At 45.2% G+C, this 25669-nt stretch overlaps 1 protein-coding gene across 2 annotated transcripts in view; it reads left to right on the top strand.

The window, feature by feature from the left end:
• CCDC112 (coiled-coil domain containing 112) overlaps nt 1-25669 on the top strand; it is a 48098-nt gene that overhangs the window by 22034 nt on the left and 395 nt on the right. Inside the window, exons 1-9 of one of the 2 annotated variants that reach the window (XM_053298352.1) lie at nt 2862-3686; nt 4662-4777; nt 7527-7648; nt 10226-10315; nt 10907-10982; nt 17012-17399; nt 23600-24013; nt 24143-24238; nt 25482-25600. In XM_053298352.1, coding sequence (XP_053154327.1) covers nt 3510-3686; nt 4662-4777; nt 7527-7648; nt 10226-10315; nt 10907-10982; nt 17012-17399; nt 23600-24013; nt 24143-24238; nt 25482-25600 — 1598 coding nt within the window. In that variant the 5' untranslated portion in view covers nt 2862-3509. Of the gene's footprint in view, nt 1-2861; nt 3687-4661; nt 4778-7526; nt 7649-10225; nt 10316-10906; nt 10983-17011; nt 17400-23599; nt 24014-24142; nt 24239-25481; nt 25601-25669 lie in introns of those variants that run through there. The other variant, XM_053298353.1, reaches the window with a different exon arrangement.

The following is a 25669-nucleotide window of genomic DNA, read 5'->3' as shown; positions in this document are numbered from 1 at the left end:
TTCTGCTATGGGCGCAAGCTTAAATGAGTGAAGATTCAGGGATTATCTATATACTTATTTCTTGTAGACGGGCCATGCGTGGCAACATGGTAGAAGGAGGCAATTGGCTGAGTTTGCATGCAGAAGCACCTGATTGGGCAGTGGGGATTCCATATGCAGATTAGGAGGAGGGACCTGTGATGGTTAAGGTCAGTTGGAATGCAACTGTTACTGGTCTGAAGATGTTCTGGATATAAAAGGATAGTAGGCAGGGAGGGAGGAAAGAGCCCCTTCAGGAGAAGGAGGATGCCCTTGTGTAAATGAACAAAATCTGTTAACTCGGGGAGAAAGAGTGGAGAAAAGCAAATGGAGGAGAGAGAAAGAGAAAAAGAAGGGAGGGGGAAGAGAGACAGAAGGAAGGGCAAGGGACGGGCCTGAGCCTGTCAGCAGCCTGAGGGGAATGAGTGGCCACGATGGTGGCAGCAGCGAGGAACGGCCTGGTCAACCATTGCTGCTGCTTCTGGGGGGAGGAGCAGGAGCGGGGCTCGGGTGAGAGTGGGGAGATCTCTGGGGATAGAGGGCTGCAGCTTGGCCAGTAGGCAGCAGCAATGCTGCAGCCACGACCAAGAAGTGTGAGGGGGATGGAAGCAACTAGATGGAGAAGGAGAATCAGGAGTGCAACTCAGGTGAGGGTGGGGAGATCTCAGAGGTGATGGGAGCAATCAAGTACTAACGCGCAAATGCTCTAGCGCGTGCAAGAGTTCCAGCATTGAAGGGAAGAGAAATAATGGCAGCGGTCGGGATGCAGAGGTGGAGGGCTGGCGGGAGAAGCCCCTCCGGGCTGAAGAGGTGGGTGGACGGCGGACGAAGCCCTGCCGGCCAGGAAGAGGAGGTGGTGGCAGGGAGAAATGATGGCGACGGTGAGGAGGTGGGCAGACGACGGGGAAAGCCCTACCAGCCAGGAGGATGAGGTGGGAGGTGGTGGTGGGATGGCCTGGCCCTGGTTCACCCAATGGGGAGAACTGTGGGGTGTGGGGAGTGCGAGTGAGCAAGCTGCGGGGGGGGAGAGCGAGCGAGTGAGCAAGCTGCGGGGGTGAGAGCGAGCGAGCGACCTGCGGGGGAGAGGGAGCGAGCGAGCGAGCTGCGGGGGGAGAGGGAGCGAGCGAGCGAGCTGCGGGGGGAGAGGGAGCGAGCGAGCGAGCTGCGGGGGGAGAGGGAGCGAGCGAGCGAGCTGCGGGGGAGAGGGAGCGAGCTGCGGGGGGAGGGAGCGAGCGAGCGAGCTGCGGGGGGAGAGGGAGCGAGCGAGCGAGCTGCGTGGGGAGAGGGAGCGAGCGAGCGAGCTGCGGGGGGGAGGGAGCGAGCGAGCGAGCTGCGGGGGGGAGGGAGCGAGCGAGCGAGCTGCGGGGGGGAGGGAGCGAGCGAGCGAGCTGCGGGGGGAGAGGGAGCGAGTGAGAGAGCTGCGGGGGGAGAGGGAGCGAGCGAGAGAGCTGCGGGGGGAGAGGGAGCGAGTGAGTAAGCTGCGGGGGGGGAGCATAGCTATTGGTGGGCTGTGGCTTGTGGTTGGCGAGGGCACAGCTAGTGGTGACTGTTTTCTCTGTGGGATGCGGCTCTTCTGTTTGGTGGTGCCGGTGGGGCTCCCAGTCGAGCATGAGGGTGCCGCAGTCTGGGCCATGGGAGTTGCCAATCTGCAGGTCTGGTTAGCCTTCCTGCTGGGACAAGCTGGCTATCTCCTGTATCTTGCATAAAGCGAGGTCGTTGCTCTTCGCCAGGGAGGCCCAGGAGCCTGGTCTCGCATGGCAGGTGCTGTGGTGCAGATTCACCTGATTCAGGGATTTAAAGGCAGCATTGCAGGCAGCGCAGGTGAAGCATATGTCGCGTGTGTGGCAGTACTGGATGTGTCGTATCAGGCCGTAGCACTGTGTGTATCTCTGGAGGCAGTTGCAGGTCAAGCAGCTGAGGGGTCCCTTCTGCGGGTAAATCAGGACCTCTGGGTTGGGCTTTGGCTGTTCCCTTGCAGCAGTCGGCGAGCCTGTAGGGGTGGCGGGTGCTCTGCTCTCTCCCATCTCAGTTCCTCCTCTTGTCTTTTCAGGTCCAGGAGGGGCGTCTGGGGGTGGTCGGGATGCGGCCCGTCTTGTGCGTGTTGCTGGCCCATCGGCGGGTGCAGAGGGTCGGGCTGCGGGGAGGCTGGCAGTTGCTCCCCGGCACTTACCCCTGGGGGCCACTCCAGCTAGAGCTCCCTCCACAGCGCATTCCCCGGGGGGGGAGCACTTGCAAGGGGATGCTGGGGAGCATCTCTGCTGTAGTGGTGTGCACGGACCGGTCCGGGGCCATAGAAAAGGCCTCCGGACCGGTCCAGAATTCCGGCAGTCTGGCAGGGCGGGGGAGTCTTTAAGGGGGGGGCGGTAGTACTTACCCACCCACCCCTGCCGCTTTCCCCCCTCTGGCGCTGGATTTGCCAAAAATGTTCTTGTCCCTGCCGCCCCTGCCCCCATCGTTGTCTGTAAGGGTTAAACGAGAAAGAGCTGGCGGCGCGCATGCGCCCTTTGTGGCATGCGCGCTTGTCTCCGCCGCTGGCGCGCGCACGCCACATGACATATGCAGCGCGCGTGCGCCAGCGGTGGAGACAAGCGTGCACCAGCGGTGGAGACAAGCGCATGCCGTGAAGGGCGCATGAGCACCGCCAGCTCTTTCTCATTTAACCCTTACAGACAACGACGGGGGCAGGGGTGGCAGGGAGGAACTCTGCCACCCCAAGAACGTTTTTGGTGACTCCAGCGCCGGAGGGGGAAGAGCGGCGGCGGGGGGGGGTTAGTACTACCGCCCCCCCTTAAAGACACACTCCCCCCAGTGCCAGACCACGCTTCTGTGGTTCCATGCACATCTCTACTCTGCTGCTGCCGCCGCCAGGATCTTCCCCAGGATGCAAGCCTGCTCGTCTTCCTTCTTCGGAGAAAATCCTCAGCATGTGGATGGTGTTTGCTAATTGCCTCTCTTCTTCAGCATTCATGGTTGGTGAAAGGAAGCGTAGTAGTAAGTGAAATCAGCTCAGTGGTTTGCTCTGAAAAGAGCAGTTTATATTTCGGCAGTTCAGCCAAGATCAGCCCAGCACTGTTACAGATCAGTTCAAGATGATAAGAACTGGGATTACGCTGATAAGAACAGAGACTACACCTTGATCTTAGCCCTGAGTAGGACCAACTAACTAGAATCATAAAGTACTCAGCAAGTTTTTCAGTGCTCCCGAACCCTTGTTCAGACTGGCTGTTAAGGAAAACAAACAAAAGCGGCGGTTGGGGCATAAAAACAGAACAACCCAAAGGTATGCACTTTAAAGACGTGGTGGAGAAGAATGGAACCAGGCTTGTTCTGATTACCCTGTGAATTAATCACAGGACACACACCCTCCAACAGCACCTAGGTGTTAATTTGTTTTAAACTAGTTTTTTTTTATTTATTTATTAAACAAACCGAACCCAGCCATTTCAATAGGCGCATGCACAGAACGCGCCGGGCGGCACGAAGGAAAGCGAATGCGAGCAGGTTCACGCAACGAGCTCCGCCCCAGCCCAGCCTCTGGCGTGACGTCCTTGAGTCACCCTGGAAAGAGACGCCTTTCTTGGGTCTGGGCTGTAGCCCCGCCTTATTTGTTGGCTTCCAAAATGGCTGCCTTAGCAACGGCAGTGCTTGGGGTGACCGGGCAGCACCAGGTAAAATCCGTCTCTTTTCTCTTCCACAATTTATACATGGCTCTGAGTTTGTTATTTCGTCCTTTGTGAGTTGCTTGGGCCTGGAAGGCGTAAGGTGGGTTTTTTTTGTTGTTTTTGAGCAGCAAGACGAAAAAGGGGAGAAACAGGTTGCACCGGAGCTGTTTGAGTTGTGTGGATCATTCACAGTGACTATCGCCTTGCAGCGATGCTGTGGGATATCGCCTATTCTAGGAGGGATGTGACTGGCGTTACACAGGCAGCAGCCGCATGGCATGCGTGCACACTCACTCACGAGTTTTATTTAGTTTACTGCATCGGATGCAATAAATGGCCCGGCCGAGGCAGTGCACATTGAGGCTCAAAAGATAACATGCGTTGGAATTAGGCGTGCATGTCCCCGTCTAGAGTGTTTGTAGCCTAAGAACACTCTTGAATGCAATGATGCACCTTCCTCATTAGCTGTTGGGTCTCCTGCATGTTGCTTTTATTTGAGCTTCACTGTGTAAAACTTCCTGCACACACAGGAGTGCCCCACCTTTTAAACGTCCGGGAATTCTTTGTATGCATACTGTGTTCCCATTGTGTACAGGGACCTTTTCACAATGAAGGGAATAGCTCAGCTCCTGTTCTTGAAGGAGTCTCTGAATTTTCTGTTGCTTCATTGCCAAATGTTCATGTAATGAAGCTTGCTGTGTTACAGCATCTTGGGGATTAGTTGTTGTGATGAGAGTACTTTAGATGCCATACTGAGAATATTTTAGCATGTAAGAGCCAGTTACAGAACCTATTCTTCCATTCCATTTTCTATGCTCATTAAAATGAATAACATTGATGTAATATGTGAGTAGTTGAGGCCTAAACCAGGATTTATAATGGTGTGCTTTCTCTCACTTTTTACAACCTTTTAAAGAATACATTCAGGTTTTGGGTTTTTTTAAAAATAAAACAATTCTTGCTTTTTTGTTCTATATATAGAATGACATCCATTTCAGTGTTCCAGGTGCTGGCCAACATGTTCAGAATTGGAAGAATAAAACTGATCAAGTTAAGAAAGCTGAATTTATAAGAGCAGGAGAAAAACTTAAAAAACAGTAAGTGTAGATTTGTACTGAAATGAGATGTCCGGAACAGTAAAGAAATATTAAAATAACAAAAGAAAAATAAAATTATTTTGTCAGAGGTTATATTAAGAAAGGTAACCATAGAACTGAGCATAACAAGCACAACAGCTTTACAAAGGTCTATTTTAAATAACATTCGTGACCCATCCCCATAGGGTTTGTATTAGGTATAGAAGATGTGCAGCTCAATCCAATGCACACTTAGTCATGTTCATATTTGCACTAGGTAAGTAACATAGTTCACATTACAACATCAGGCAAAGTTAGTGCAAGCAGCTTCTGGTGCTGCTGAGACCTCTAATTTTGTCAAAAGGACAGGGTTGAGAGACCCTGCAACAGCATAGGCTGCATCACAGGTGGGCTACAGGGGGAGAGGAAGCCAGGAACCTGAGCAGAGGACTGTGTGCTCGCAGAGCTCTGCCCAATTGCTGTGTATGTGAAGCAATAATAAAGAGTATGTCACTAAACTGAAGATTTCCACTCCACTAAATATGCATAGGCTTGAAGCAATCTATTTGTACACACAGGGGGTACAGGGTAGGGGGTGAATCAGCCTCTTTAACATTTCAATATAATATACATTATATGTAAAAGACACACACACAAACCTACACATTTGCATCTCTTTCATTCGGAAATTGAATTCACACTGCCTTGATACTGCTGCCCACAACAAAACTCATTCCACACAGACTGTAGGTGGGGAAGTTGTTGTTGAATGCTCTACCACATGTTAAAAAAACTTTGTTACAAACAAACTATCACATCATGGGGAAAGAATCTATCGCCCCACCCCTGCCGCCCTTTTGCTGCTTGCTCCCTTGGTTTTTTGCATGACTTTTTGATATAGAGAATCAGTTTTAGTTTTAGTTCTAGTTTTTTTTTTTAAAGGGCAACCTGGGACCTGAAGGAGTACAGTCCACATTATTACCTCCTTGTATTGCATGTGTCTACAACCTAAGTGTCCACCCTAACCTAGAATGTGCCCCAGGCCCTTCTGCAACATGCAGCAAATTTATAAAAGCTCCCTCGGAGGCTGAAAATGTGAAAATGACTACTATAAAGGAAACAGCACAATTGCTTATTGTGAAGAGAGAGAAGAGAACCACCACAGAGCTTGCAAGAACAGTTCTTCTCTTATAGCTTCCGCCATCCCTAACTTCACTCACAAGTGGATAAACAGCACAGTTGATTTACTTGTTGTTCTGTTCTCTCTCTGGACCAGCAAGTTTTGGACTGGTACTTTGCTTTCTTGCTATGGCAATGCGGTCCCAGGTGCACATGCCACAGGTGTGCCTGCCTGGCTGCCAGCGCTGCTGCTGTTGCAGTGCCTCTGCCCTCCTTTTTCTTCACATGGCGCAGCTGGCAGAGTCTCAGCCTTGGAGAGTTGCCTGCCTCAGACTCTTACCTGGCTGCTTGGGGCCCCACATGGTATCTCTGACTGCTCGGCTACTCCCTCCCACTTCTGCTGTGAGGCTCTCCTTGCTTGCTCACGTCCTCCCTTGTTGCCTTGTGCGTGCCTTGTGGCTCGACGCTGATGTGGCTGTCGTGTGTGCGAGTGCACACACAGAGCATGGCACCTGGGGGGGGGAGAGGAGAGAGAGCAGGGTAGGCTGCTTGGCCAGTGGGCCAAGGGTTGGGGGTGATCGCCCTGGTTGCCCCACCCTAAGGACGGCCCTGTGTACAGATGAGTCAATGAAGTTCTTTTAGATTCTAATCCTAATTAGATAAAATAGCTGTTCAATATGATATACTTAAATGGTGCAGAATTACTTCATTTATTTATTGTTATAGTTATATCCCTCTGTTTATCCTCACAACAACCCTGTGAGGTAGGTTAGGCTGAGAGATAAGAGACTAGCCCAAAGTCACACAGTGAGTTTCATGGCTGAATGGGGATTTGAATGCAGGTCTCCCCAATCATAGTCCAGCACTCTTAACTACTACACCACACTGGCTCTAACTAATGTGTGTCTGCTGAATTGTATGCATCGGTATCTGTTGTTATGTGAACGTTTATGCCCTTATGAAGTATGCTTGTACTAACATTCAGTTTACTCTGAAATAACATTCCAGTTTGTTTTATTAGTACTGTTATGGACTATATGATACCTCTATGCTTCCCCCTGCAGACAAATAGGAGCTTCTGGAATTTTAAACAGTAAAGTAGGTTGTGAAGAGAAACCCTTCCTCCTCCAGCACCAGATCCTGATCCTCTCCTCCATCTCCCAAAGCCACTATTAATGTTTATCTACTTGATATACCTTTTAAATAACTGTAGGTGGTCCTGATCATGGATCTCCTGTGTCACATTTAGTTTGGTCCTAAGTAGGGGATGTTGAATGGATATTGCTCTTATATTATTTTGAAAATGAAGTTGTTTACAACTATGTATTGATCTGTGTTTGTTACTACTGGAATTTTAAATATCCCCTCTCTAACAAAAATACCTGGGTACTTAAAAAAAGAACAAAATGCAACAGAGTAATTCACAGACTTGATGTAGGGGCTTTTATTTTTTAAAAAAGAAAAAGGTATTGGATTTGATTTGTATGAGTGCATGCCCTTTAATTGAAAATAAGAATAGTGAATCTTCAGTATTTATTGCAAGGAGCTGCACCTGGCCAAAACCTTTGTTATGTAGTTTAATTGCTATAAATGAATATTTACCATGCTATATGTCGTCTATGCTTTTAAAAATCAAACCTTTCCCCTTCAGACTTGTGAATATAGAAAAGGATAAAAATGGCTTACTCTTCAACAAGAAAAGTGACTTTAGGATGGAATATAGCACGCTGGAAGAACTGGAACACAAGCTGACTAAAGACCAGAAAGCAGAAAGTAAACAACTGTTGTCCATATAAATATTTATTAATTTCCTACTTTGCTAATGAAATACCTGCAAAGGACTTCCTCTTATATTATAAGTCACATGAAAACCAAAATGGATAACATATTTTCAATGTGTATAACATTTTTTTTTTACAAAGAGTTTTAAAGAATCATTCCCTACTCCCCTCTTTAAAAGTCATCTAAGTATGCTTCAGTATATAAATATCTAGATGTGGCACAGTGACTCACAGTGGTATTTACTCAGAAGGTAACTCCTACTCTATTCAGTGGGGCTTACTCCCTAGTAAGTATATTTAGGATTGCAACCTCTGTCTTTTAGGATCATTTTCTTGAAGTTGTGGATACAGGTTATTGATTATATGTTGATAATGAAAAGTGAAAAAGTATACTGATGTTAGAGAGGATGTTTTGACAATCATTGACACTTGCTTCAAATAAAGTCCTTTAGCTTGGAGGGACATCCTCGTCTATCTATCATCAGACATCAAAGCCTGGCATTAGGCTGTATGATAGGTAATTTCATTATAGTGTTTTACAGGAGTTTGAGTATTATTTTCTCCCACCCTTCCTCTGAGCTCAGAGCATTATACCTGGTTCTCCCTATTCTCCCTAGTCAGTTGTTGACTCCAACAGTAGGTCAGGTTAGAGAATTACTGGCCCAAGATTACCAAGTGACCTTGGTTTCTTCAATCCTTGTCCATCTTTCTAATTTCTTTAATATTCTGTATGTTTATGGTCTTGGGTGTATCTGGATAAGAGGATGATGGCTCAGAGCACAGAATGCCTGGAGGAGGATGCTTGGAAGGTAGAATTTTGGGGAAAGGAGTTAAGATTTGGCTGTTGGAAGAATCTTTGGACTGGGGATGAGGGTGGAAGGGAGATTAGTGGGCTCATTTGAAATTGTATCTGAAAAATTAAAGAAAGATACATGAAACTATCTACACATGCACAAGCGAATGCCTCTTGTTTAAATTATTAACATTATTATTTTTACATTTATATCCCGCTCTTCCTCCAAGGAGCCCAGAGCGGTGTACTACATACTTGAGTTTGTCTTTCACAACAACCCTGTGAAGTAGGTTAGGCTGAGAGAGAAGTGACTGGCCCAGAGTCACCCAGCTAGTTTTATGGCTGAATGGAGATTTGAACTCGGGTCTCCCCGGTCCTAGTCCAGCACTCTAACAACTACACCACGCTGGCTCTCAACATTGACCTGCCCACTCTGAGAACCATGCATCTAAGGTTTGAATACCTACCCCAAAGTGAGAGAGAGAACTAGCACAGTAAGACTATGACATCTGGATATAAGAACTTGCATACCTGCAATCTGATCATAAGTATATCCTGTACGAACACATAGGAAGCTGCCTTATACTGAGTCATTGGTCCATCTAGCTTAGTGTTGTTGGCACAAATTGGCAGCAGCTTCTCCAAGATTACAGGCAGGAGTTTCTCTCAGCCCTATCTTGGAGATGCCAGGGAGAGAACTTGGAACCTTCCGTATGCAAGCATGCAGATACTCTTTCCCAGAGAGGCCCCATCCCCCACAGGGAATATCTTATAGTGCTTACATGTAGTCTCCCATTCAAACACAAACCAGAGCAGACCCTGTTTAGCAAAGGGTACAAGAGGTTGCTGGTTTGAATTCCCGCTGGTATGAACACCTATATAGGGCAGCAGTGATATAGGAAGATGCTGAAAGGCATCATCTCATACTGCACGGAAGATGGCAGTGGTAAACCCCTCCTGTATTCTACCAAAGACAACCACAGGGCTCTGTGGTCACCAAGGAGTCAACACTGACTTGACAGCACACTTTACCTTAGACTAGCAGCACTTGGCTGATCACACCAGGGTGGGGCAATTTTTCCCAGTCTCGTCAGCCCCAGGAAGTCTTTCAGGGATTCACTTCCATGTCACAGGGAGTGCTTCTAGGAGTGGAGGAGATGGCAAAAAATCCCCCCTGTGCAAGCATGCGTGCTGCCTGAGTCCAGAAGGCAGGAACAGCACACGCAAAGTGCCAGCAGTTCATTAGTTAGGATGTCAGCCAAAGTGTGTGTGTGTATCTGTATATGAAACCAGTTCCCCCATGGAACCTAAAAAGAAATTGCTCATGTTCAAAAGAGTATAAATTATATATGAAATAGGAAGCTACTTGTCAGGGTCAAAATAAAAGGCAGGAGGAGGGGGGAAAGTTGATGATATAGTCGAATTATACTTTAGGCATGTATGCATTTTTAATGACAAATATGGAATTTTGCAAACTTGTTTTCCCATTGTGAAAATGAGATTTTGTTTGAAATTTGATGTAGCAAGGATTGTGGCCCTATAACTAGTATCTCAGAAGAAGTTGCTGTATGGGAGATAAGTGTTTCTCAGTATGATGGTCAATTTGTTACCTTTGAAACAATGTGTGAAAGGGAATAAAATAGATATATGAATTGAGTAGATGAGACATATGGGGATTAGGGCATTTTGTGTAAAGTTTTAAAGTAAAACATCTAAACTAGATAATTAAGGTGTTTAAAATGAAAACATATTTTTTGGGTTTCTCCCCCCCCATAGAAGTGAAAATCCAGCAAAAACTGGCAAGAATTTATAATAACGTTAAGGGACTTCAGCGGCAATTAAAAGATGTGAAACCGACCCCAGAATGTAAGTTTTACTAATGTTTTGGCTAGGAACAAAAGATCCCTCTAATTTGTTTCCATTGTTATGTTTCAGGCTCTTTGCCTGTGTTAGCACTAGATGTTATCTTGTCATTTCCCTTGTCTGTAGTTCTGAAACTGGGTTTTCATTATTGGCTTAGTTGAGCTTGGATTGAACTGATCAGAGCTCTAGAGCTGCACCCCACCCCTGACTGCTGCCATTCAAAACTCTCCTCTTGAGTTTCTTGCAAAAGGAATAGATTGTCAGCCTGCTTTTTTCAATGAGGGTTGCTAATTTGTATTAATTCCAGTTTAGCTGTTCTGGATGGAAATGTTATTTCATTGTTAGAAAAGCTCAAACATGTTTGACTTGATAATTTGAAAGGCTTTTCTTTAAACAATTACAAAACTGTTCTTGGCATGAAATCAGTGGGTAGGTATTGAAAAATATTGAGAATGACATGAGATGTTTGTGTATACAGAAATTTCCTGCTTTTCTCTAACTTTTTCTTTAAATTTTATTTTAAATGTTACATTTTCTATAATATCTTGTATGTTTGAACTTCTTTACAGTAATTATTTTTCCTCTATTTTGCAGTTGTTGACAGACTTCGAGAAATTATGGAAGAAGCTGAAAATGCAATAAACACTTTTAAAGAAGAACAGCGGCAAATGTATGCTGTGTGCTTTAGTTCTAAGCACTATTTATAGTACAACATAGCAAGTTGTTTTTGTTTTGTTTTTGTGTTTTTGCAAAATGCTAATTCTAAAGTGAAAGAAGTTATGTCTTGCAATATGTCCTTTCCATTTTCATTTCCTCTTCAGTTTTTAGCCTACTTTCCAAAGGCAAGAAGGCCTATGTGATCATCATGTCTGCGTGTGCTCCTCTAATAATGTTTGTCTTTACAGCCTGACACAAACCGAATGTACAGCACATGGGAGGGGGTCCTAGGGGGTCCCGATAGAGGAATTTTCTTGCTAATCTGCCATGTTATTTTACAATGGCAACACCTTTAAATAAACAGTAAATAAACCTGATCTGGAAAGTCGCTGGAGTAATTTTAAAGATCAGGAGTAACTATAATATAGTCCTAAATTCATAATATGAATATACAAAAAAATAATAGAAACTAGCTTAACCCGTGCAGAGCATCTGTGCGTTAGTACATGATTGCTCCCCTCACCCCCTGCCGCAGCCCCACTCACCTCAGAGATCTCTCCACCCTCATCTGAGCCTCTCTCCTGCTCCTCTTCCATCTGGTTGCTTTCATCCCCCTCACTCCACTTGGTCACTCCTCCATCCCTTTATTCCATCCCCCTCACCCCTCTTGGTCGCAGCTGCAGCGTTGCTGGTGCCTTTTGGCCAAGCTGCCGCCTCCTATCCACAGAGACCTCCCCACCCTCACCTGAGTCCCACTCCTGCTCCTCCCCACAGGAGCAGCAGCAGCAGTGGTTGACCAGGCCCTTCCTCGCTGCTGCCACCGCCACCGCCATGGCTGCTCGTTCCCTTCAGGCCGCTGACAGGCCCGGGTCTGTCCCTTGCCTGCCTGCCTTCCTCCACCAATGGCTTGCGTAGCCCCAAACACTAGCAGTGGTTGACTGGGCCCTTCCTTGCTGCCAATAGGTGCCACCATGGCCACTCATTTCCCTCAGGCCACTGACAGGCTCAGGCCCGTCCCTCACCCTTCCTTCTTTCTCTCTTCCCCTCCCTTCTTTCTCTCTCCCCCCCCCCCTGAGTTAACAGATCTTGTTCATCTTGTTTCCCCATCTAATTTGCACAGTGCAGCTTCCCTCTCCTGAAGGGTTTTTTTCCTCTGTCACGACCCCTCTCTTCGCAGACCCCTGCCCACTATCCTATCTATCTATCTATCTATCTATCTATCTATCTATCTATCCCTCTTCTGTACAGTCAAGAATATTTTCTGACCAGTAACAGTTGCATTCCAACTTACCTTAACCATCCCAGGCTCCTCCCCCCATCTGCATATGGAATCTCCACTGCCCAATCACCACAATGGTGTTTCTGCTCATGAATTCTCGTGAAAGCTGCCATGCATGGGATTAGCCATGGGTATGCCTTAGAGAATTATATATATGGGGAGAGAGAGAGAGAGATGATATTTTAATTATAAAAGTTGATGGTCTTTAATAGAAATATTTAAAGGTTACCAGAGACTGTTAAAAACTGTAGTATATAAAGAGTCCTCAAACATAAGCTGGTATTCTTATATCATAAAAAGTTCTCGGGCATATGCTGGCTGAATACTGGTGTGGTTCCTGGTGAATTCAGTTCCTTGTACTTATACAGTCAGATGCATTTCAACTTTCATTCTTCCTCCGTGACCTTTTTCATACAATATTCTCATGAGGAAAATGTGCATCCAACCACCTTCTAGTGGTTTTCACCATTTTCCGCTCTTAATAATCATCTTGCCCATTTTTCTGGATATTAAGCCCTTAATATACAATAAGGTGGTTGGAGGCAGTTTTTAAAAGTCTTGAGTATTTTTATTAAGAACCTTCAACTTTTTTGTTTTGTTTGTTTTTTACATTTCTATACCACCCTGTCCAAAGGCTCTGGGCAGTGTACAACAACAACAAAAAACAACCATTTAAGACAATTTGCTTAAAACAATATAGAAACAAACTTTCTATAGCAGTGTTTGATACCATCAACCATGGTATCCTTCTGTATTGCCTGGGGGAGCTGGGAATAGGAGGCACTGCTTTGCAGTAGCTCTGCTCCTATCTCTCAGGTAGATTACAGACGGTGGAGTTTAATGAAGGTTGCTCTCCAGAACAGGAGCTATTATATGGAGTTCCTCAGGGCTCCATTCTGTCACCAATATTTTTTAATATCTACATGAAACTGCTGGGTGAGGTCATCAGGAGATTTGGTGGAGGGTGTTATCAGTATGCTGATGACATCCAAATCGATTTTTCCTTGTTGTCATCCGTCATCAGGAAATAGTACTCGTTCCATAAATGCCTGCCTACAGTAAGTAATGAGGGACAACAAATTGAATGGTATGAGCTACAACAAATTGAAACTGAATCCAAGCAAGATGGAGGTGCTCATTGTGGGGATCAGAATTTGAGGGATGAGTTAGAGCTTCTTGTGCTGCATGGGGTTATACTCCTCCAGAAGGAACAGGTTTGCAGCTTGGGAGTGCACTTTGATCCAGGCCTCACCCTGGTATCTCAAGTGAAGGGTATGGTCAGGAGTGCTTTCCATCAGCTTTGGTTGATTCAAATTTGTGTCCATTCCTTGGAGAGAACCATCTCAAAACAGTGATGCATCAATTGGTGGCCTCCAGGCTTGACTTACTGCAATGCGCTCTACATGGGGGCTGCCTTTGTACATAGTTTGGAAACTTCAGTTAGTTCAAAATATGGCAGCCAGACTGGTCTCTGGGGTAACCCAGAGAGACCATATTATGCCTGTCCTTAAATAGTTGCACTGGATGCCAATATGTTTCCGGGTGAAATACAAAGTGCTGGTTATTGCCCTTAAAGCCCTGAACGGTTTAGGTACGGGTTATCTTAGAAAGCACCTTCTTCTGCAAGATGCCCACTGCACATTGAGGTCATCTGGTTACCACCGATGTGTCAGGTGGCAACTCGGAACCGGGCCTTCTCTGTAGCAATATCAGAATAATAATTCTGACATACCTTGATGTTTTAAGGATTACTGAGATAATATATGTGAAGCACTTTGAACACTTAAAAGTGTTGTATAAATAAATAAGAATTATTATGAAAGCAAATAAACAACCAATCATAAAGTCACCATTTGGTGACCTTAAAACCGTTTCAGTTCCTGATTTTTTTGGTCATGTATGCCACCATATAACTTTTATAAACTTGTATAAATTTTTAACATTGTGTTAAATTTAAATTAATGTTTTAATGTTTTAATTTGTATTGTTTTATTGTAAACTGCCCAGACACATGAGTTCTGGGCAGTATATAAATATGAATAAATAAATATTTACAATAGTAGTATATGACCTTTTAGAAAACTATCTATAATAGGGATGTGCACAAATTGTCTTCGGCACCGGTGACGGGCTGACGACGGGCGCATGTGCGCTTGCAACGTCCGGCTGACAGGGGGAACGGGGCGGCAGGGAGGAACACTGCCGCCCCGAGGGGCTTGAAATTTACAGAGCGCCGGCGGGGGAAACGCGGAGGTGGGTGGGTGGGGTGAGTACACCCTCCCCCGCCCTTAAAGTACTACCCCTGCCGGTGCTGAAACACCAAAAACCGCCCCAGCGCCGAAACGTTTCGGAGGCTTTTACAATGGCCTCCGAAACGTTTTGGGCACATGCCTAATCTATAATGTATTTTACAACTGTTTTTGGCACAAGTACTCTTTGAAAATGGAACATGCTAGGAGTTTGCCGCTATTAAAGGCTCCAAAGACCCGTGTCAAAAGCATCCAAGAGCCTGTCCTAGGGAATGTGCAGAATGTTTCAACACTAAATGGGCCATTTCAAGTATTTCGAGCTCAAAACAAAACACCCTAAATAAAGGGCTTGTTTCAAGCTCGGAACTCTGTCTCAATCAAAAAGTTTCAAGCATCATTTTGGAGGCCTCCCGCTCCCTGCCCCTTGCTGATTGGTTTCCTGGCACTGGCTTCTGATTGGCTTGCAGTCTCCTTGCTTGGTTGGCTTATGATACAAATCAAGTGTTGTCATGGACAACTGTGCCCCTATTGGCTGGGGAGAGGGAGGGGGAAGCACAAAGGGATGCAATTTCAAAATGTTTTCAAAGAGCTTGGGAGGCAGAAAGACCCCTTATGTCTTTCTTGAAGAGGATACATCAGGAGAGGAGGAAGGAAGGTTTGATTTTGTGGTTTTCTTTTCTCAGTACTGAGTATAATATGTTGTGCTATTGCTTCTATAACTTTCTGGTTTTGCTGAATCTCCGATTACAAATGCAGAACTTGGGTGCCTTCTTTCCTTGAGTTTTGTTTTGTGAGATAATGTGGCGAGAAATGGACAGTGGCAGAGGTGTGTGTGTGATATTGGTGATTGCTGTGATGAGTCTCCATGTCTGGCCTTGAGACTATCTTGTGCTTCACTCACTGCTCTAGTCTGCTCTGCAATATGCATTGCAAGGTATACTCAGTCAAAAAGTGGCTGAAGTTGCTCCAGTTGAGCTTATGGCTATGTTTGCTGCAAAGGGTGCTGCTGTGGCAGCTGTTGCAATGCTAGGAAGTAATGTAAGGAGTCATAATTGTGTGTGAGAGAGAATGTGTGCTAATGATGTTACTGCAGTGTAGGCACTGGTTGGCAGTGGATTCTGGGTCAATGATTCTTTTTTGGCCATTTTTGGACTCTTGTTGAAATGTGTGTGTTAGGGATAGGCACGGAACTGGGTGGGGGTGGCTTGAGGGGTGGGGGGGTGCCACTTTAAGGGGAGGGGAGGGTGCATTTATTCCTCCCACTGCTTTCCCCCCGCCGGTGCTTGGTGTCGTTAAAAGCTTTCGGGGCAGCAGTGTACCTCTTTGCCGCCCCTTCCCCCTCTTCAGCTGGAAGTACTGGGTGGGTGTACTTGAGTTTAAATTACAACATACGGCAGATTGTCAGACGAGCGTGAGTGCGGCCGGTACTTCCAGCCTAAGAGGGGAAGGGGTGGCAGGGAGGTACACTGCCACCCTGAAGGCTTTTACTGACACCGAGCGCCGGTGGGGGGAGGAGTAAGTGCACCCTTCCCCGCCCTTAAAGTGGCACCTCCCCCCGGCTTCAAACTTCGGAACCCCCCCCCCATGTTCGAACCTGTTTGGAGGCCAGTAAAAGGGCCTCCGAACAGGTTTGTGCACATCCCTAGTGTGTGCTCAGTGTTGGGAGGTTCAGATTCCCTTTGACTATGTGTTTCTGCAGTGTTTATCAAGGCAGGGTTGCAAAATGTATTGCGAATTACAATGCAAAACTTGTGTGCACTCTGAGTGCAGCTTGTTCTAGCCATAGGAAACAATGGGGAAACTCGAAGCATGCCGTTGATCCTCTAGGGGTTCTGGGGAAAAGGTTAAAATTTTGTTTAAAATTGCCAGTTTGCCTATTTCTTTTATGGGTTGGGTGGTCATGCCCTACCACCCATCATGCCCTACCACCCAACCCATAGGAGCTACCCATGGGGAACAATGGGATCTTTTGAGTTTCTCCATTGTTCCCTATGGCTGAAATTATTGAAACTTCAAATTATTTTGTCGAAACAGCTGGTTCAACTGCTGTTTTGACAAAACGTTTTGGCCATTTTCAGTTTCGTTTTGGGCTCGAAACAAAATGAAACATCCATTTTATGTACATCCCTAACCTGCACACTCTAGTGGGATTTTTGACTTTGAAAAGCACACACATATTGCATCTCGCACTGCTTTTGCAGGTGCCCTCAGTTTTTCAAGCACTTTTTCCCATGCAGCCTGGGAGACTGCTGTTCATGAAATGCACGCCCTTGGGAGTAGAGAATGAGTAGTGTGGTTCTTATGATTCCAGCCCATTATTTTTGAGATAGTTAGATAATAATATTGCTTTTTTAAAGGTAAAGTGTGCCTTAGAGTCAGTGTCGACTCCTGGCAACCACAGAGCCCTGTGGTTGTCTTTGGTAGAATACAGGAGGGGTTGACCATTGCCTCCTCCTTTCAGCATCTTCCTATATTGCTGCTGCTAGTTTATTAATTGGTTTGTACTTATTTCAGATACGAGGCACTTATGAGGGAGGAAAAGACTGTTACTAATGAGCTTAATGCCTTGGAGAAAAAAATTGAGATGTGGGCGTTCGGTACTTCAGCATCAGGAAAAAAATTCAAGCAAGGCAAAGTCCCAGTGGATAAGGAGATGCATCATCATCATCTGCCTGATGAAATTGTTGAGCTTGAAAAATTCCTTCAACTAACAGGTGGGAGACAAGGAGGCTGGGATGAATATGATCATCAAGTTTTTTTGAAATTATGGACAAAGCATAAAGGAAAACCATCATATATGGATGAAGCCATTGATTATTTTGCTGACAGGACAAAGGAGGATGTTCAGCAGCATGAGAAATGGTATCAAGAATTTCTAATTTTAGAGGCGCGAAAAAAGGAGGTAGGAGAAGTTTGATAATCTAAGTATGTCTGCATTTTTAACAGGATATGTGGCAGAAATAATACAGGCAGGTCACCCTTGATTTCTTCACCTCTAGCTCTGCTTACTGCAGCATTTTATTCTTCAGCTGGTAAGAGGACAAAACTCAGTAGGTAAAGTTGCTCTGTCATTTTATACAGGAGAGTTTTATTGAAAAGCATATTATTGTACCTTTGCAGTTCCTGAGAATGTGAATGGCCTCCCCTTCTTTAGAAGAAGAGGAGTGTCCTCCATGACATAAGAACAGCCCTTCTGGATCAGGCCCAAGGCCCGTCTAGTCCAGCATCCTGTTTCACGCAATGGCCCACCAGATGCCTCTGGGAAGCTCACAGGCAAGAGCTGAGGGCATTCCCTCTCTCCTGCTGCTGTTCACCTACAACTGGTATTTAGAGGTATCTTTCATCTTAGGCTGGAAGTGGCCTATAGCCCTCAGACTAGTAGCCATTGATAGACTTGTCCTCCATGCATTTATCTTCTTGAAGCCATGCAGGCTGGTTATCAACACATTTTGTTGTCACCACATTTTGTGGCAGAGAATCCCATAGGTTAATCATGTGTTGTGTGAAAAAGTACTTGCTTTTATTGGTCCTAAATTTCGTGGCAATCAGTTTCATGGGATGACCCCCTGGTTCTAGTGTTATGTGAGAGGGAGAAAGATTTCTCTCTATCCACTCTCTCTACTCCATGCATAATTTTATAGAGCTCTAACATGTCTCTTAGTTGTCTCTTTTTTTAAACGAAAAAGCCCCAAGTGTTGTAGCCTTACCTCATAACGAAGGTGCTCTAGGCCCCTGATCATCTTGGTTGCCCTCTTCTGCACCTTCTCCAGTTCTATAATGTCCTTTTTGACATATGGTGACCAAAACTGTATGCAGTACTCCAAATGTGGCCACACCATAGAGTTGTATAAGAACGTTATGATTTTATTTATTTATATATTTAAAATATTTATATACTGCCCAAAACATGCGTCTCTGGGTGGTTTACAATTAAAATAATTTAAAACATTAACTCACTTAACAATTAAAATCATTTAAAAGATTTAAAACATTTAAAACCCAGTATTTTAAAATTATTTAAAACAATACATCTAATTAAAAGCCTGAGTGAATAAATGTGTCTTCAGTGTCTCTTTAAAAGTTGCCAGAAATGGGGAGGCTCTTATTTCAGCAAGGAACGCATTCCAAAGTCCAGGGGCTGCAATGGAGAAGGCCCATTCTTGAGTAGTTGCTGGACAAATTGGTGGCAGCTGCAGGTGAACCTCTCCAGAAGATGTTAGCAGGCGATGGGGCTCATGGCGAAGAAGATGTTTTCTTAAATACCCAGGCCCTAAGCTGTTTAGGGCATTATAGGTAATGACCAGCACCTTGTATTTTTTCTGGAAATGTATCGCTAGCCAGTGCAGTTCCTTCAACGCAGGAGTAATATGGTCTCTCCTAGATGACCCAGAGACAAACCTAGCTGCCTTGTTCTGAACCAACTGTAGTTTCTGGACTACGTAGAAAGGCAGCCGCACATAGAGCACATTGCAGTAATCCAGCCTAGAGGTTACCAGCAGATGTACCACTGTTTTGAGGTCATTTATCTCAAGAAACGGATGCAGCTGGCATATCAGCCAGAGCTGATAAAAAGCACCTCTGGCCACACCTCAACCTGGGACACCAGGGAGAGGTTCGGATCCAGAAGGACCCCCAGATCCGTACCAGTTCCTTCTGGGGGAGCATGACCCCATTCAGAACTGGCAGATCAAAATAGTCTCCCGAGTTCCAACCCCGCACAATAAGTACCTCCATCTTATCTGGACTCAGTCTCAGTTTGTTATCCCTCATCCAGCCCATTACTGCCTCCAGGCAGGCGTTGAGGGAGGTTATGCCTTCTCCTGATGGTGTAGACATGGAGAAATGGATTTGGGTGTCAATAGCATATTGATAACACCCAGCACAAAAAATCCCCTGATGATCTCTCCCAGCGGTTTCATGTAGATTTTAAACAACATCAGAGACAATACGGAGCCTTGAGGGACACCATACTTAAGCTCAGATTTTGAAGAACAACAGCCTCCAAGAGAGACCATCTGGAATCTGCCCATGAGGTAGGAATGGAACCACTGCAAAGCAGTGCCTCCCACCCCCAATCCCCTCAGACGTTCCAGAAGGATACTATGGTCAATAGTATCGAAAGCCACTGAGAGATCCAAAAGGAACAACAGTTACGCCCCCTCTGTCAATTCCCAGCTAGTGATCATCCATCAGACCGACCAAGGCAGTCTCCACCCCATAGCCTGCCTGAAAGCCAGTTTGAAATGGGTCTAGATAATCAGTTTCCTCCAATATTGCCTGAAGCTGGGAGGCTCCCACCTTCTCGATCACCTTGCCCAACTATAGAAGGTTGGAGACAGGCCTGTAATCATTTAACTCTGAAGGATCCAAGGCAGACTTCTTCAGAAGCAGTCTAATAATTGCCTCCTTAAGACAATGAGGCATCCTGCCCTCCCTCAGAGAAGCATTTATAATCTCTACCAGGCCCTCTACAACAGCCTGCTAGATAGTATAAGCCATGACGGGCCAGGATCAAGAGGGGAGGTGGTAGGCCGCACCATTCCAAGCAACTTGTCCACATCCTCAGGAGTCACGAAATGAAACTGATCCAGGGTCATCACATAAGAGGAGCTGCTGGACACCTTGTCATCAGACTCCATAACAATCATTCATTCATTTATTTGATTTCTATACCGCCCTTCCAAAAATGGCTCAGGGCGGTTTACACGGAGAAATAACAAACAAATAAGATGGAACCCCCCGAAGGGCTCACAATCTAAAAAGAAACATAAAATAGACACCAGTAACAGTCACTGGAAGTACTGTGCTGGGGGTGGACAGGGCCAGTTACTCTCCCCCTGCTAAATAAAGAGAATCACCACATTAAAAGGTGCCTCTTTGCCAAGTTAGCAGGGGTATCATAGCATTTGAATCCAAGTCGGCCCAAATATGAGAAATTTTGTCCAGAATGAACTCATTTAAAATGTCACTGAGAGTAATCATTGGTTCTAAGTACTGATTTAAGGGAGAAGGTGCGCACATTAGCCCCTTAGAGACCGTCAGCTCCGCTGGATATGAACTCGCAGAAGTGATATGGGAGGAAAAGAATTGCTTCTTTGCTGCACATATCGCCTGAGCAGTGATCTTCAAATGCTCTCTATGTAATAATCTGTCGGATTTGAGTCAAGTTTTCCTCCACTTGTGCTCCAGTCGTCTACCTCGCTGCTTCAGCCTCGTAGTTCTTTCGTATACCAAGGGGCTACTTTTGAAGCGGGTTGGAGAGGACACTTAGGAGCCATCGTGTCCACTGCCCTGGTGAGTTGATTATTCCAGTTTTCCACCAGTGTGTCAACAGGGTCACCAGCTGAGCCAACACTGAATCCCTCCAAGGTTTCTTGGAATCCTTTTGGATCCAGTAACCTTCTCAGGCGGACCATCCTAATGGGCCCCCCTGCCCCTGCAAAGGTGGGGTGTGACTGTGAGTACAACTTTAACCAGATGGTGGTCCATCCATGACAAAGGGGAAATCACAGGAGTCCCCACCCATGGAACACCACCCTGTTCAGAGTGAAAGACCAGATCAAGCGTGTGACCAGCAATATGCGTTGGTACCGAGACCACTTGGGTAGGCCCATAGTCGTCATGGCCACTATGAACTCCTGAGCCACCCCAGACAAATTGGTCCCAAAGTGAATATTGAAGTCCCCCAGCACCACAAGCCTGCGAGACTCCCAACACCAAGCCCAAGACCAAGTCCGTTAGCTCAGGGACTCCTTTGAGCAGCGGGGCAATTGGTATACCAACAGAAGTCCCAGTCTATCCCTGGTCCCCAAACTTAGGTACACACATCCAGTATGGTCAGACACTTGGACAGGGATCCTGGCAAGGGAGATATTGTTCTTATAGACCACAGCCACTCCACCTCCCCACCCACTTCCCCTCCCCTGCTCCTTAACAGAGTACCCTGGAGGAATAAGCCGGGACCAGACTGGGCTACCAGCCTCACCCAGCTAAGTCTCCATAATACATACCAGATCAGTCCCTTCATCCAGAATCAAATCATGGATGATTTCAGGTTTATTCTGGACTGACCTGGCATTACAAAGGAGCAAGATGAGGTTCTGTGGGTGGTTAGCATTGCTTTCCAAGGTCAAAGAGCTGGCAGGACAGCCAGAAGGAGAGACAGCAATTAAGTTTCTGATTTCCCTTCCCCTGCAATGGCCTGCTGACCTGTCAACGTTACTTCTTCTATTCCCCACAACCACTGGAATAGCTGCCCCATAGTCAGTGGCTACACCCCCCTATTTCCCCACCTCCAGACAGACCCAGACACATTGAAACTCAGCTCACCCAAGATTTCGAAGAGAAGCCCAATTATAATACACATCCTCCTTTACACACCTATGAGAGATCTTGAGCCAAATAGCCTGGCCCTCACCCTTGTTATTCCCCAAAGTGGCTCCCCCAAAGGGGCGACAGGCAGTGTTCCTATAAAGCCCAATGCTGAGCAGGTGACCTGAGGAACTGCTAAGTCACCCAGGAGCTGGTCCCAATCCTGCATACACTCCCCACAGATGTTACTTAGAGGCAGAAGGCCCACAGGGGAAGCAGGCAGGTAACAGCAGGAGGAGCCCACAGCACCCACCTGGTCTCTCACCTCAGGCAGCACTGGATGGGAAGTTGATGGACTCTTCCTCTCCTCTGCTGGGCTTCTAGCATTTGTATTTACAATCCTCATGATTCCAAGCATAGAATTGGCCTTTTTCACAGCTGCCACACATTGTGTTGTCGTTTTCAATGAGCTGTCCACCACAACCTAAACATCTCTCTCCTGGTTAGTCACTGACAGTGTATATGTCATCTCTAGGCGGTGTACAGAATTTAAAACACAACAAAAGGTTGGTGAGGCAAGATTTACCTTTGCAGAATCAATTTGCCCGGCGCAGACATTAAGCTAACTGGTCTGTAATTTTCCAGATCCCCCCTGGATCTCTTTTTGAAAATCGGTGTTACATTAGCTACTTTCCAGTCTTCTGGTACAGAGTCTAATTGTAGGGGAAAGGAACATAGTTTTTCAAGGAGGCTGGCAATCTCACATTTGAGTTCTTTAAGGACTTTTGGGTGGATGCTGTTTGGCCCTGGTAATTTGTTGATTTTTAATTTTTCCAGACAGTTTAGAACATCCTTTCTCCTATCTGACTCAGTTCTTTAGCCTCTGTCCCTGAGAAGCTTGGTTCAGACACAAATATATGCTCAGTATCCTCTGCCATGAAGACAGATGCAAAGAACTCATTTAGCTTCTCTGAGATTTCCATATCCTCCTTAATAATCCTTTTCACTCCCTCATGATCTAACGGACCAACCGCCTCCCTGGCCGGTTTCCTCCTTCTGATGTTTTTGTTATTCCTCCTGATGCTTTTAGCTAAATGCTCCTCAAACTCTTTTTCACCTCCTGTCTCCTTGCATTTCTTTTGCCAGAGTTTGTGTTCCTTTCTGTTCTCTTCATTTGGGTGGTTCTGAACTCCAATTTCTGAAGGGAGTTCTTCCTCTTTATAGCTCCCTTGACTTCACTTGTTTACCATTGTGTTTTGTGAGGTACCATGCTGACCAGCTCATGCCAACTAACTCTTTTTTGCCCCATATTTGTACCCTCAAAGGGCATGGCTATCTTGCCACAGTTATCTGATTCTTCTCTGTTGTTGCCCCTAGGTTGTGGAATGTGCTCCTCATGAATATAAAGGATTTATCTTCCTTGGAGGCCTTCAGGAGAGCCTTAAAGACCCATCTTTTAACTCTGGCTTTTAGTGATATCTAGTTTTAGTTGCAATTTTAATCTGCTTTTAATTGGTTTTTAATTTTAATTATGTATTTTTATATTAGTATGAACTTCCCTGAGCCACTTTAGGAAGGGCAGTATATAAATTGAATAAATAAAATTATTTCATCACTAGTTATGTCAATCCTTACATGGATTGACACCTCTCTCCACACCTCTCTTTTCATTATCTTTATCACTGGAAGTATACGCAGATGCCTAGTTAAAATATTTTCTTTAGGATTCAGAGGATTCGATTAATTTACCTGTACATGGACAAGTAATTTGTTTTTACTATTATCCTGCAGTCTATTCAAAAGTGGAAGATGAAAAAGCAACATGAAAAAGAGAAAATCTTGGCTCAAAAGAAGCCCAAGGAAGTGCTCGCTGTAAATATACTTAGGTGTGAAGAAGCTCAGAAACAAAAAGCTGAAGAGGAAAGAAAAAAACGACTGGAAGAGCTTGAAGCATGGAAAAGGCATAAAGCAACAGAACAGGCAATGAAACAAGCAGCTCAGCTGCAGGAGGAAGAAGAAAAGGAAAAGAGAAAGCAGAGAGAACGTCAACGCCAGCTCCAGGTGAAGTTGCTTTTGGAAGGGTATAGTAGGCAGAAAAGGGAGCAGGAAGAGCTTTTGAAGCTTGAAAAGGAGAAAAGGGAAGAAGCTGAAAGAGAAGAGAAGAAAAGAACTGCTGCGGAAGAAATTCTTAAGTTTCAAGAGCGAGTGCGTAACGTCTTGCATATTTATATCCACTATTGTGTCCTATCGCAGAATTAATAGGGAACCTGTTGTTGTTCCTGGAAATAAATGTTTAAGATATGGTAATTAAATATTGTTTTCTCTTTTCATCAGGATCTGCATAAACTTGAGCTTAAGATTCTAGAAAAACAGGCAAAAGAAAATGAAAAGATAGAAAAAGAAAAAAGATTGTCCAAGCTGAGAGAGAAGGTAATCTGTCATGCATGCAATCTATGCATATTTTCCAGTAAGTAACTTGTGTTTTTCTGAGATAAGTGCACATAAGTTTATATGTCTTAGCTTTTAAAAGAAAACTGGATCCTTTCTGTTAGATCTCTTTAGAATAACAGCTACTCTGGCTAGCTGACATTTCCTTAAGATGCAAGTAGACAGTGAAATACCGTGCAAGGAAACACGGGCCGTTGTGACTGCTTGTGCTGCTGTGGCTGTATAAATACTGCTTGACAGTGTTGCAGAACAGGGCTGTTCTGCTCTGTTGAAAAGCTGTGCAATCACAATTGCATGATGCCCATTATTTGAAATAGGAATTGTGTCATGCAACTGCACTTGCACAGCTTTCCACAACACCATCGGCAGTGTTTACACTGATACAGCAACCACCCACATTCATTAATAGCCAGGAGTTTTGTCCTTTATTGAAAGTGTAAATCTTGTACTGAGTTTAATCCTGGCAGCTAAGATAGTAAACATAGAATTTTGAAAGAGTAATAAGCAATTGTCAGCATATGAAAAGTTAAGAAAGGCTTCGGATAGCTTAATATTATCAAAATTAGCATATTGTGTAAAACAGATCAATAAAAATCAGGTTTTTATGCTTCAGGTGGCCTCCTTTTATCTTACTTAGGGACTCTGTCATATGAATCATGATGTTTCATTATTATTTTTTTGATCTGGTATCTTTTAACATTTTAATAAAAATATTTTTAAAAAGAAAAGTTACAGAACTTTTTTGCAATGCTTATTCTCATCAGTCTTTTCCCTTGAAGAAGCACTCATGCTCAAAGCATGGCAAAATAATTGTTTTTTCGCAAATTTTGTAGGGCTCTCCATTAGACACTCTGATGAATTTGCACTGCACACACGCTCTCTTCACTGTGCGGAGGCGGCTGCTTCCAGCACAGCTACCTCTGCACAGTTCCTCATATTTCCAGCACCAGTGATCCTCTTCTATTGGCAATGGAGCCCACAGGGCCAGCTCAGAAAGTGTGTGGGGACACTGGGAAGTGTAGTTCCTCCCAGCATATCCCTGTATGTCTTCCCAATCTCCCTACATGCTCCAAATTCATCTGGCTTGGAGTGTCTGATGCATTGCCCTAAGGAATAGACACCCACTTAGCATGCATTGCACCTTCCACATTGTAGAGGTCAAGCTGCTGTTTGCAGTTATCTTTTATGTTGAATTGTTTTTTGTTTTAATTTTTACTGACAACAGGTTGAAATTAATGCAGCTCGAGACCCATATAGGCTCTACAAACCTACCAAAGTTTGGGAGGAACGGACAAAAGAGATTGGGCCAGAAGGTTCAGGGCCACTTCTATATCTTCCACACAAGTAAGGAAACAAACATAGATTTGTATACAGTATTTTAATAATTTCATTACAAGATAATCATCCCTTTTT

Source organism: Hemicordylus capensis, chromosome 2 (assembly GCF_027244095.1).
Source record: "Hemicordylus capensis ecotype Gifberg chromosome 2, rHemCap1.1.pri, whole genome shotgun sequence".
NCBI classification, from domain to species: Eukaryota; Metazoa; Chordata; class Lepidosauria; order Squamata; family Cordylidae; genus Hemicordylus; species Hemicordylus capensis.
The sequence above is the reverse complement of the archived record's forward strand: the minus strand, read 5'-3'. Positions and strand labels throughout refer to the sequence as shown.